Source organism: Penicillium taxi, assembly GCF_028828555.1.
Source record: "Penicillium taxi strain IBT 34144 chromosome Unknown utg000004l_segment0_segment0, whole genome shotgun sequence".
Lineage (NCBI taxonomy): Eukaryota > Fungi > Ascomycota > Eurotiomycetes > Eurotiales > Aspergillaceae > Penicillium > Penicillium taxi.
The window spans coordinates 598,095-610,454 of NW_026643206.1; the positions used below are offsets into that span (position 1 = coordinate 598,095).

At 46.4% G+C, this 12,360-nt stretch overlaps 3 protein-coding genes across 3 annotated transcripts; 1 reads left to right on the forward strand and 2 right to left on the reverse strand.

Moving 5' to 3' along the window:
• Positions 1-1,274: 1,274 nt before the first annotated feature.
• afeA (adenylate-forming enzyme AfeA) lies at positions 1,275-3,193 on the reverse strand (the record flags this gene model as incomplete). The annotated part of the gene is made up of 3 exons (XM_057207785.1): positions 1,275-1,698; positions 1,753-2,879; positions 2,972-3,193. 3 exons carry the CDS (start codon positions 3,191-3,193, stop codon positions 1,275-1,277), a joined length of 1,773 nt encoding a protein of 590 aa, XP_057061559.1.
• A 2,680-nt stretch (positions 3,194-5,873) lies between these two features.
• On the forward strand, positions 5,874-7,367 carry N7495_005135 (integral membrane protein TmpA; the record flags this gene model as incomplete). The annotated part of the gene is made up of 1 exon (XM_057207786.1): positions 5,874-7,367. One exon carries the CDS (start codon positions 5,874-5,876, stop codon positions 7,365-7,367), a length of 1,494 nt encoding a protein of 497 aa, XP_057061560.1.
• Positions 7,368-10,021: 2,654 nt separating this feature from the next.
• On the reverse strand, positions 10,022-11,635 carry N7495_005136 (alpha-arrestin; the record flags this gene model as incomplete). The annotated part of the gene is made up of 1 exon (XM_057207787.1): positions 10,022-11,635. The coding sequence occupies one exon, from the start codon at positions 11,633-11,635 to the stop codon at positions 10,022-10,024; it is 1,614 nt and encodes a 537-aa protein (XP_057061561.1).
• Between the last annotated feature and the right edge of the window lie 725 nt (positions 11,636-12,360).

The following is a 12,360-nucleotide window of genomic DNA, read 5'->3' on the forward strand; positions in this document are numbered from 1 at the left end:
AATCTACCTGAGTGATTTTATCCATTCGTCTCAACAAGGATACATTACTGCCGTGGATGGATACATGTCCGCATATTCGATTTTCTAGTAACTTTTCCAAGGCAAGAAATCGCCCTGGAGGGGAGAGTAATTGAAGCCTTGGAATGATAAGTCCATCTAGACTTCCCAAGCAAGATCCATAGTTTATTCTGTTCATTTATTTGTATAAGTTCGAATGTTTGATCCATATTCAATCAGCCCTAGCGTTTGTGTCTCCAATATTACAGTAGAGGACGAAATAGCCCCTTAAATATAACTATTTAGCAAAACTAAGGCCCGGGGAGTCTAAACATGTTGCCGAAACGAGCATGGAGAAGCCCCTTAATACAGCAATGAGAACTGAAGTGAAGCTTTGCAGATCAACAAACAGACAGAACAGAGAATCGAAAGGACGACCAGGAGTCTAGACCATCCCAAGACTATCTAAACCTTAAAAAAAAGGAATGCAGATTCCAGAAACGTCTTGCAGTGTAAATAATGTGGATCCCCGATCCTGATCCTGCAAGGCTGCATCGCGATCTTGCATGATCGACATCATGGACCCAGACTATCCATGCACGGGCCAGTGCATTCCAGGAACCAGGAACGGGGGATCTGATATGCCCTTGACCCGGGATCATTTTCCGACAGGGTCGACCAGAACAAAAGTACTGTCGTCCCGGGGCCCCTAGTTACACGATGAGATCGGAGTAAGGGGGTAGTGTTCCGGCATCCGAACGTCCGGATTGAAGTGCGACAGATCCGATCGCGGAACAGCTTCCAGGTTCCGCGGGCCGCCGTGCGTGCTTTTGGATAGACATAGACAATAAATGCATGTTGCCGTATAGATTCCAAGTTTGCCGGTTGCAAGGGGTCGACCTTGGGTCTTGGTCGCGGAGTTCTTGGAGTATCCCGAGATAAACATTCTAAGGTTCCAACCGTGAAAGATAAAAGTTAGGGTTAATATTCTACAGGTACGTATTGAAGTGCTTAGAGGAAAGTGAAGACCTTGGAAAAATACAGTAAAAAAATAGTTCGACAAGGTGTTTTTGATTTATCTATAGAGTTCTTAAATGCACCAATATTAGAACCCACCGTTCCCGCTCGGCAACAATGATAATAACAAAAATGATCCTCAGAGTATAATGTAAGTGGAAGTAGAAGCGCGCCATCCAGCCTTGGAACTCCATGATTAGCTAAGCATCCAAACAAGATCTTAAATGCAAGTATTTGCCTGTGTCCGTGCACATGATAAATTAGACTGTGAGAAGTCCCTCAGGAGCCATGGCTGGTGGCACATCAGCACTCGTTGGCAAGGAGTGTGTTTCAACAACGCCATTTCGAGGTCCCCCAAACCCCGAAACTAGTGATGTGACCATCTCCCGGTAGGTATTCATCTGCGACAGCTTGAAGCGTTGGATCTTCCCGCTCGCTGTACGGGGAATCTCTTCAACGAATATAACGCCGCCGTCTAAAGCCTTGTAGCTTGCCAAACGCTGACGAACAAAAGTGTAGGCTTCATCGGCTGTCAGTCGACTCGAAAAGTCTTGAGACCGCACTATGAAAGCACGGGGAACCTCACCCCCACCATCCTTCAGATCAACCCCTGTTACGGCGACATCCCTGACACCTGGGTGCTGGAGGAGGACGCCTTCGACTTCGGCAGGGGCCACTTGCCATCTGGAATTAATTAGTCAAAAGTCCGGTGAAATAGGAGTGGTTATGATTACTTACCCTCGTACTTTGATCAGCTCCTTTGTTCGCCCGACGATGAAATACTGGCCTTGTTTTACAAACGCAACATCGCCGGTGCGGAACCACCCCATAGCATCTTTGGCATCGTTGCGGCCTTTATATGCCATAAGCAATCCAGCGCCTTGAACATATAGTTCACCTGCACATCCATCCGTCTGTACAATTCTGCCTTCATGGTCTACCAGGCGAACCTCATATCCAGGAAGACGAGTACCGATACTATCGGGATTGTTTCGCTGGCCATAACGAGTCTGGAAAACGACACCCACTTCAGTCATGCCCCATAGCTGGCAGGCATCTGCCGTAGAATGAAGCTGGCTACGGAAGTGAAGTATGGACTGGTCGTCGATAGGGGCACCTGCAATACCTACATAGCGCAGAGAGGACAGATAATGAGCAGTTGGCAAAGGTGAACGGTTGATAGTATGGATGGTAGCTGGAACCAAGTATGTCTCGGAGATTTGGTATCTTTGTATAGTCTCTAGGAAGACGCGGAGATCAAAGCGAGGCAGGACAAAGAGTGGTTGGCCATAGCGGACAGGGAAGATATGAGTCCAGAGAGCTCCAAAGAGATGGAACATTGGCAACGTCATTAGACGGCTGACTGGGAACGGCACATCGTACTGGATAGAGCGATGGTGCGACACGATAGCATGATGAGACAAAATGGCTGCCTTGGGTAGACCACCCGTGCCACTGGTTGAAAACATGGCAGCAGGCGTGGACTGTGCGAGGACAGGGTCCGAGAACATGAGCCAGTCCCTTTCACCATACGCCAGCAAATTTGCGAAGTTGTGGCGGTACGCATCATTGCTACCCACCTGGGAGAAAGCAGCCCCGACTGGATGGCCTAGTTCGTACCACAGGAATAACTGAGCGCAATAATCCATGGCTTGCTCATCGACAAGACATATTTGGGAGGGGTTGATGCCTCGGGCGGCACCAACTTCCAGGACCATGGGCAGAGCTTCACGTGTGGTGAGTATTAATTTAGGCTCAGCGAGACCAATAATATGGTCGAGCTCTTGGGGCTGGCTGCGTGGATTGGAACCCATGTACACGCCTCCAGCCCCGATAATTCCGAAAAATAGAGCAGGATATAGGATCTATAGGAGCAGAGAACCAGTCGGATCAGTATTTCGGAGTTTTTTTCACTCTCGGTGTTGTTTTTAAACTGGACCGGGTGACAACCACTTACACTATTTCCTAGATGCAGAAGTACTGAATCTCCCTGTTGGACATTATGCGCTTTGAATCCAGCAATCAGACTTCGGACCAATTGTCGGAATTGTGCTGCTGTAAAAGAACGCGAGGGATCCTGCGCATCAATGAACAGTGGTTGGTTTTGGGATTGGTTAGGGCCACAGAAAGTAAAAGTGAGAAGATCGGTGTAGACATCTTGGTGAAGAAGAGGGTCCATGGCTAAGTCTCGATGAAGGAGTTTGAAGGATATTCAATTCTAGTAGGATGGAGTATAACAGTATTAAGGGTTGGAAGAAAGTGAAATCAAACGGACCCGCTCCCCTGTAGTTATATAAATCCTGAGTTTTATAATCATTTGAATTCACTATTCTCGATCCATTCAAAGTGTGAATTGATTTGGAATACTTCATTGATTATGTCATCTCTATAATGCGGACTAAGGACTAAAAAAGGGAATAAACAAAAGTCTGGATCGACAACGACGAGACCCACTTAGTGTAGGATTTCATGCTTGAAAATTTGATAAATCGATATCACTCTAGAAAATAAAATACAAAGTAAAAAAGGGAATCTCGATCGGATGTACCTTTGTTCTTTCCTAGGCAATGTAGAAGTAAATGCACGGACTATGTAGATCCACCTGTTTATCGCTACCCTATAGAATGATATGAACAGACAGCCACCTAGTGATCAAACCCCCTTTCATGCATAATTAAAATAAATTATGATCGTAATCTAGCTCAGCCAAAATCCCAGTACCTTGGATCGTTCTATTAATCGGAACATACCTTGCTGAGATCTACACAGGATCTAAGTAACATCGTTCCAGGTAAATAGCCCCAATTCATGCGGCTCCGATTTCTCCTTGCTAGGTATCTATGCCGACCCGACCTCGGGATGTCGGCGGTTGCAGCACATCTCGATCCCACGAGCTAAAATTGTGTGATTATTCATGTCTATTCCCGCTCGGTTATAGCTTGTTAACCCCCTATACTTGTTTTTTCCTTGTTTGACAGGGTGAACTATACTGTCACCAAAGGAAATTCAATATTTGAAGGGCTCCTATAAAATTTAAAATTTCTGACACTGACAGTTCTGCAACCGAAATATGTAATTTGACAGCTACCTTGGTACATTCCACAGTCAATCTAGAACTTGAAGACTCTGACGAAACTGGACTGAATCCCAAATTTTGTAAAGGTTGCATACCTACTCTACCGATGCAATGGTACCACGGTATTCCCATCCAGCCCCTTCCGAGATCTGACTATTGGCTCCACTTTCCACCTGGGTCTGCGCAAGTGCAAGATTCATAGTTCCCGTTATTGAGAAGGGGGTTTGTATTGCCATTTGCCAAGGAGCCGCCTATTTTTGCTCCGTACCTAGGTAGTAGATCGGAGATATGAGGAATGTCTTGTCCGTCATGACTCCTTGCCTCAAGGATGTTAGTTCCAGAGACGGTTGAATATCAGATTCGAAGATCAAAGTAAAGGATTCTCATCTTGAATATAGAACTATCAGTGTCTGTCGATCATTTCCTAGTCCTCATAGAGACCCAAAACTAGTCAGTTATACAAGATCCCTAGTTAGTGATCATATTGCCCTTTTATCACAAGTGGGTAATATCCACTTCATGTCGATATTCGATAGAAACCTTTCGCCCCTTTCTAATTATCTGAATCCACTGCCCCTTCGAGTATATAGGGTAAGGCCTATTTCGGAAGTCGGTTGGAATTCAGATGAACAAATGCAGAAGTAAACCCAATGTTAGACTAATAGTTACACTGGGAAGACAGATGAAATGCATGCTCCATGTCCAGGGTCTCGGTACTGAAGATCCCCATTCGTTAATCGACCAGAAGAAGAAGAATGGACGCTACGTGCAATAATCGCCTGCACGTCGAGAACAAAAAGAAATTTTCATATCCAGCAGGGAAGGTCTATGCACGGGGTAGATGTCACCCACCACGTTAGAAGAAATAGTGGGCCGCTTTTTGTATCCCGATTGTTTGGTGAGTCATCGTACTCCTTCGCAGGTGTTGTAGGGCTAGCGCTTGCGTTGCAACCTTAGTATAGTGAGCGCAGTGAGGGTTAAGAAGTAAGTGATATGGCCTCGGCAATAGTTCATGATCATAAGACTCGCAATTTCGTGATTGGGTTACATCGCTGTGGCTAACGATTCTTAACCTTGAGCAGCATACTTCAGCTCATTCCGAATATTCCGACCCAGAGGAGTTGTGTACCTCCGAAAGGACCTCTAAATTTCCAATAAAATGACACAATGAAAGCACCGTGCACTTCTATGGGTCCTCAATCGTTCAGAATGTAAGGGTAGTGGAGTGATCATGGCGAGAAGGAATTATCTACTCCAATAGTCAAGCCTGTTGGCGTCAATGTGGACCTGAAGCTAGCCCTGTGATAGAGTCATACACTGTCAAGCTCTTGATTTGGCCCGTCACTGAGCCGCAATAGTCTCGAATCAAAAAAAAAGAAAGTGACATGAATGGCTGCCAAGATGTGACCATACCAAATGCCCTTCCGAAACAGGACGTCGTGATAGTAGATCGGAAAAGGTCGAGGTGAAAATTCCTGAATTTGACTTGATTAGGATGTAATCGAGGGAAAGCCCATAGGAAGGGGAATTTTGATATCCATACCCTTTCCCACTGGCCCTCTTTAATTTGGAGCCCCTTTCAATTCTTTTGAACTTTTCAATGTTGCCACCCTTGGTTGTTTCTCATAAAAACCCGTCTGTCGCCCCCTCTATGCCGGTGTAGCTTCGACCTCAGCCACAACCTTAGTCGGGTTACCAACTCCTCACACTCGTTTCATTTCGGTCATCTTTTGAACATTGTTCTGTCCAGAGGTCTTTCTACCTCGTATAACACTAAAACCCTATGTCCTTACCACCACCCGCGGCCAAGATGATCCCCGGCTCACCCAGCCTGAGTGCTGATACTCTCACTGATACTGATACTCTCAATGATGGCAAGCATAACGAGAAGTATACTTGCAAGGCGATGAGTTTCAGTGTATCGGAGTCGGAGAAACCAATCGACATTGAAGCTCAAATTACTGAGCCAAAAGAAAAGCCACTCGCTGGACTGCGGTACACATTGTTTACCCTATATCGTCGACTTTTCACAATCGTTTTTTTGGCCAATGTGGCTGTATTCGTGGCGGTCATGACTTCCAATCGCAGATTACTTGCCTTAGTGAACGCCACAGCAGCCAATCTTCTTGTCTGTGGCCTGGCTCGTCAGCCTTTGGTAGTCAACAGCATGTTTGTCGTCGTCTGCTCTATCCCAAGATCGGCTCCACTTGCTTTGCGCCGTTGGGCAGCTAAGGTGTATCACTATGGTGGCGTGCATAGCAGCTGCGGTGTCGCATCACTTGTTTGGTTCCTCGGCTTTGTTGGATTGATGTCTTATCAGTATTGGACGCCGTCCGTGACTATAGGCATCTCGGCCACACCAGTTGCCTTATCTTACATCATCCTTGTCCTGCTCATGGCGATCATCGTGGTAGCCCATCCCACGTTCCGCATGAAAAAGCACGATTATTTCGAACTCACCCACCGTTTTTCGGGGTGGCTTGTCGTGGTTCTGTTCTTTGTACTGCTTATGGTATTTTCGAAAGAAATCAGCAAATCACAACAGGAACCACTAGGCTACTTCCTGATCAAGCTACCTGCCTTTTGGTTCTTGATTATAACCGTCGTCGCCATTATTCATCCATGGCTGCTACTGCGGAAGGTTTTAGTAAAGTCCGAAGTTCTCTCCAGCCACGCCATCCGTCTGCACTTTGATCACGCCGCCACCACGTTCGGCAAGGGCACCCAGCTAGCGAAGAACCCTCTGCGTGACTGGCATGCCTTCGCCACATTCCCTGACCCCGCTCCATCTGCTATGCACGGGAAGCCTAGCTTCTCATGCATAGTATCCAAGGCCGGGAACTGGACCAGCGACACGATCCAAAACCCACCCACCCATCTCTGGAAGCGAGGTGTGCTGCTCTATGGGTTTGCTTACGCCATGCGGGTATTCAAGAAGGTGATTGTGGTGACAACAGGGTCAGGTATTGGCCCGTGCCTGTCTTTCCTTGGTGATGATAACCGACCAGCTCTGCGTGTTCTCTGGCAGACTCGAAACCCGTATAAGACGTATGGGGGAGAGGTCATTAACCTTCTAAGCCGATTGGACCCCGATCCAATCATCCTGGACACGGAACAAACCGGGCGCCTTGACATGGTTCCACTTATTCGTCGTCAGATCGAAGAGTTCGATGCTGAAGCGGTGTGCGTGATCAGTAACCCAATGCTGACTCGTAAAATCGTGTACGAACTCGAAGCGCGAGGGGTCCCGGCGTTTGGCCCAATTTTCGATTCCTAACTTTCTTTCAGCCTTTCTCTTACCATTAATCTTTTCTTTTTGTCCGTACCTCTTGAGTGAGGAGACCTTTCTTTATCAGCATCTGTACATATATCATGGGTGGATAGGTGTTATTTTCTTTTAATTAGGGGCGTTGGACAGTCCAAGGGGGACATGCATAGTGCACAAATGCACAATTTTCTTTCCTGACTCATTATTTGGAATTTTATAGCGCTAAGGCCCCAGAATTAGAGAGTTTTAGCTCATGAGTACTGAATTCCAAATCTACCTACTCCACTACAATGCGGATGACAATGATTGGCTGTAGCCCACTGTGACCTGTACAGTTCGGAGTATAAAATGCTAGGACCTCTACGTGTTCCAGTATTTCAAATCTGAGCTAATCTGCCACCTGGCCCCGAGCAAGGTGAACTGTCAGAATAACCTGCCCGGGACATGTGTCAGAAAGATTTTACAGATAATTTTGCATGAGTCAGATCGACAACATAAACAAATCAAAGTAGATTATCTATCTTGGAGTCAGGTCTTAGCCCTGTTCCGAGGTCCCGAGGTCCCGTAGTCCAACTCAGCTAGAATTGCCTATGTAGGTAGGTAAATCGACCTTGGCAGGTGTCATTATACTGAGGCCTGACGTCTAGTTAGTAGCCTTCTCAAGTTCCTAGCATCATGGCTATATGTGCACCATGGTATACCAACCTTGGTGTCTACTTTGCCGGGCATATTGAAATTTTCATCAATTTTTTCCCTTGAGTACGTGACTTTAACGTTTGTCGAGTAGCTTTAAATGTTATCCCTCACCTATTGCTTATACTCTCAAATATGACGCCATTCCAAGCTATCTCCACTCTCCACCATTATTTGCTGAGTCATATCCGGCAAGTTAACGTGGATCCGGGGATATCTTCCGTAGTAACACATGTTTTTTAATCAATAACTATGCTACTAATTCGCCGTCAAAATGCACAAAAATGATTGAACATGAGGACCATATTTCATTGGCTATGCAAGCGATAAAAGACGAACAATATAGCTCTTTTTGGAGCGGCTACGAAGGCCTTAGATATACCAAAGTACATGCTAGACTTGATGGTCGCGAAAGTTGGTCTGAACACCGACCTTCTGGCTATGAAATCTCTGTTTGGGAGTAATTAATAGAAAAATGGCTACTCTTTACGTGTTTCAAGGGTGCAGCTCTTACATGTACTAAGTTAAGAGATATGGCCAATTTACTATCCCGTGAATACAAAGCAGTTGGAAAGATCGGGATGTATCGAAACCTCCTTCAAGCATTGAATGAATCGATTGACATAGCATATATATTGTTAAAATGAAATACTACGGGATTTATTCAATTTTGAAGCTGCAATGCACAACTTATATATTAAAAGACTCTGCGCTGTGTTCAAAGTGAGCTCAGGCGAGATTACTCTACTGTTTTGAATATAGATTGTTTCATGGTGGCGTTGCTCACTTTATCTATCATATTACCAGTATTTCACGTGGCAGGAGAATTACCCATGGTAGTAACACATCCACCTCGACAATCCTGTCGTTGTGACATCCATAACATCGATTTTGAGTCGGATGCAACACTCAGACAGCCCTTATCATTGATTGGGCGACTGAGAGTCATCCATAGATTTGCATGCTCTATAGATAAAACACCGCGTGCAAGTCAAATATCTGAACGTGAGACCATTACGACATCGAACTTGCCAGGCTTATCCAGGAATGACATAAGCCATGAATACCCGTGGATTAAAGTAGAAGTCTAAGCTGAACTTACCTCGAATAAGGGTACAGCCGGCAAGACAAAGTACACAGCCAGACCCACATCGATAACGATGACGAAAAAAGTCGTTAAGAAACAATGATCTTCGTGACGACAGATCTATAAATAGAAGGGTATTTACCATAAATAAATTTCATCATGGCACAAGTGGGGATGTCTGATAGTCTAGACCAGGTAGACCACTATGGTCCTACCATACATCATTACGACATTTTGTTTTTTTCGGATGCTCGGATCCAATTTGTGACAGGTAAGATTGTTGTCAGTGCGGAGAAGCGGATGTCATAGACCGTGGTAGGTGCGAAGGACTCTGAACTCCGTTTGGACACTCAGACTCGGATTTGAGGGGTTGACATGTCCTTAAATAATTCAATTCAGCGGTGAGATCAACATAGTTGCCAGCCATGTGTGGAGACTGCATAATCTAGTGTCACTTTGTAAAAGCTTAATTTAATGAAGGCAGATGTGTATAGAAATCATATCAGATTTGAAAGATTCGCTTCTAGTCGGATTTCTAAGAATAACAAGCTGAATAGTTTGATTGGGGAATTATATTTTGAATAAAAGAATGGAGAATAAAAAAGGGTATTAGCAAGGAATAAAATATGGGTATCATGCGAGAGGGAGGTATGGGTAGGGGTGGAACGAAGCCCGTCCGTCCTTGGCAAGGTAAGAGTAAGAATTGAAAAATAGAGCAAGGTGTCTTTTTTTGCATCCGCCTTTAAGGCAAGAGTGTTGCATGAACGCCGAATATGAGTTTTTTGGTGGTCATGACCATCGTCAGATGGGATTATCGTAAAAGAGGAAGGGTGTGACGTGGTTTTATGTAGGGTTCGTAAGATCGTGGCGGGGAGCAAGTTATTCACTGCCAGGATGAATCCACTGAGGTAGCCCGAGATGGCGCACGGGAAGGAGGTGTAGATGAACCTGGGGAGTTGCCGCCAGTGATTAGGTCGTCAGATGTGAAGCGGGCACGTCCTCGGGAGTCGAGAGATGAGTGGGTGGAGGAACTGTCGAGGCGGAGAGATTCCATGCGCTCGAGGTCCTCGTAGTCGGGGAGAGCGAGGGGAGATCCGTGGTAGTCCTCCATGACACTGCGGGTGTCGTTGTCAAGCTTGTAGTAGCCGGGAGGGCTTGCGGGGACATTCTCATAGACTGGAGGCATCTCCTCGTCCCAGCTGATACCAAGACCACTGCGTTCTGTGACATTGAGGTTGAACTGCATACGGAGGACACGGGCGGCGCCAGTTGGGGTGATGAGGCGAGTGTTGCGGTTGGGGCAGAATTCCTCGGCCACGATCAACTCGATGACAAGGTTGTGCTTAACCTCTAGGCCACCAGAAGCCTCGGAAGCTTCCATATCACAGACAGGATTAGTGGCAGGGTTGATGGAAGCCTCGAATGGCATAGTGATTTCACCGCAAGCGGTATCGAAATCAGTCTTCCAGCCGTCCTTCTCTTCGTTATGACCGATAATGCGGGTCTCCTGGTGGAGGACACCCTTGCTATCACCGCCAATCTTGTGGTTGTGCTTAGTGCATGGGGCAGAGACGATCTTCTGGTGCTCTTCGATGCGCCACATCATCTTGCGCAAACGCCAACGAGTCTGAGTTTCTTCACCCTTGTCGACGACACCACTAAGAGTCATCTCGACAGGGAATTGGCCAATGGGGTGAACAACCGAGGGAAGCACAATTCGGCCAGTGAGGTTGGTGGGAGGGAAGATTCTAATGGAAGACTTGTCATTGCCGGGGATCAAGGCACGACGAAGACTGAGGGGAAGCTTCAGAGTGAAATCCTCACCGCCGGTGCTCTTGGCGTGTGCCATCAGGAAGTACTCGACCTGACCAAGGGTGCCATTGCAGGAGGCGGGCAGGTTACCGGGGAAAAGATAGCTGAAGGGGAAGTCGTGGTCACCCGTTGTCAGGTGAAGAGTCTCAGTGATGAAGTTCCAGCGGGTCAATTCCTCAGTGCGAGAGATGCAGTTGGGGCAGTGGTTGGAGACAGGCTTCTTGGTGGTGGTCTTCGAGACCAGGCGCACATCGAACTGGTTGAGAGTAAGCTCACCACTCGGCACAGCAACACGCAGCCGGCCAGAGAAAAGAGCACCTGTCGAGGTGGCAGGACTGCCGTAGCAGACCAGAGGAGGTGATTCAACGAGAACATCGAGTTTGGCGGAAGGTTGAATTTGCTCCTCCTTGGTCACACGTTCCTTAGAGCGAACCATGCTGCGACGCTTTTCTTTTAATTGTTCTCGATGGGGATGAATGAAGCTATCCATGTGAAATGAGAGACGACGTTCCGGAGAACGGGCTCGATCTGAATGTGTGTGTGCAAGTTTCTTGTGAGCTGGAGGGGGGCAAATCTCATTGACGGAAGCGGTGGAGGAGGAATTTGAGTGAATGGGAGTCGAAGAACCCGAATGTTGGGTGAAGCCAGAGCCCCGAACGAAGTTGGGGAGTAGGCGACCCGGCATCTTGTATAGACTTTCTATAGCTTGTAGATATTGATAAGATATTGATAAGATATGGGGTAAATATGTTGAAAGTCGAAGTATGGAAATCGAAATGTGGAAGTCCTAGAATGAAGAGAAGGATATTATAACCGGAATTGAGGGTAGTCGCTGCTTTTGTATAGATAGATCATGTGCAATTCCGTGGAAAAGTTCTTGAAATTTTCAGACCCACTTTGCGTGCTATTCAGGTACTGCGCCGCCATTGGCTCTATTTTCCCTTTTTATTTTATTTTAATTTTTTTATATGAAAATCAGTGTGGGTCTTGGTAATACAATTACTCATCACGTCACTCTTTCTCGAGTACAAAGTAAATATCTGATATTGTCTCATCAACTCATGAGAGAACGTGCTGTCTTCTCCATCCTCTCGTCCTTTTATTTTGCATACCGTCGTCGCCGTCCGGACCGGCAAATTACTATAGATCGTCTGATTACCCCACAATAATTTTAATTACGTGGGCATCACTCTATGATCACCGCTAAGCTCAAAGAGGGTAAACAAAGTCAAGTTGTTCATGACTCATGGTCGGCTAGAAGGCCCGGGAATTCCGATGCTCCTATTCAGCTAACTACACTACAGCTCCTACAGCCCCTACAGCCCCTACAGCCCCTACAGCCCCTAAAGCCCCTATGCACACTACCCCTTTGCCATTTGATTATGTAGTATTGAATATTTCCCCTGAGTC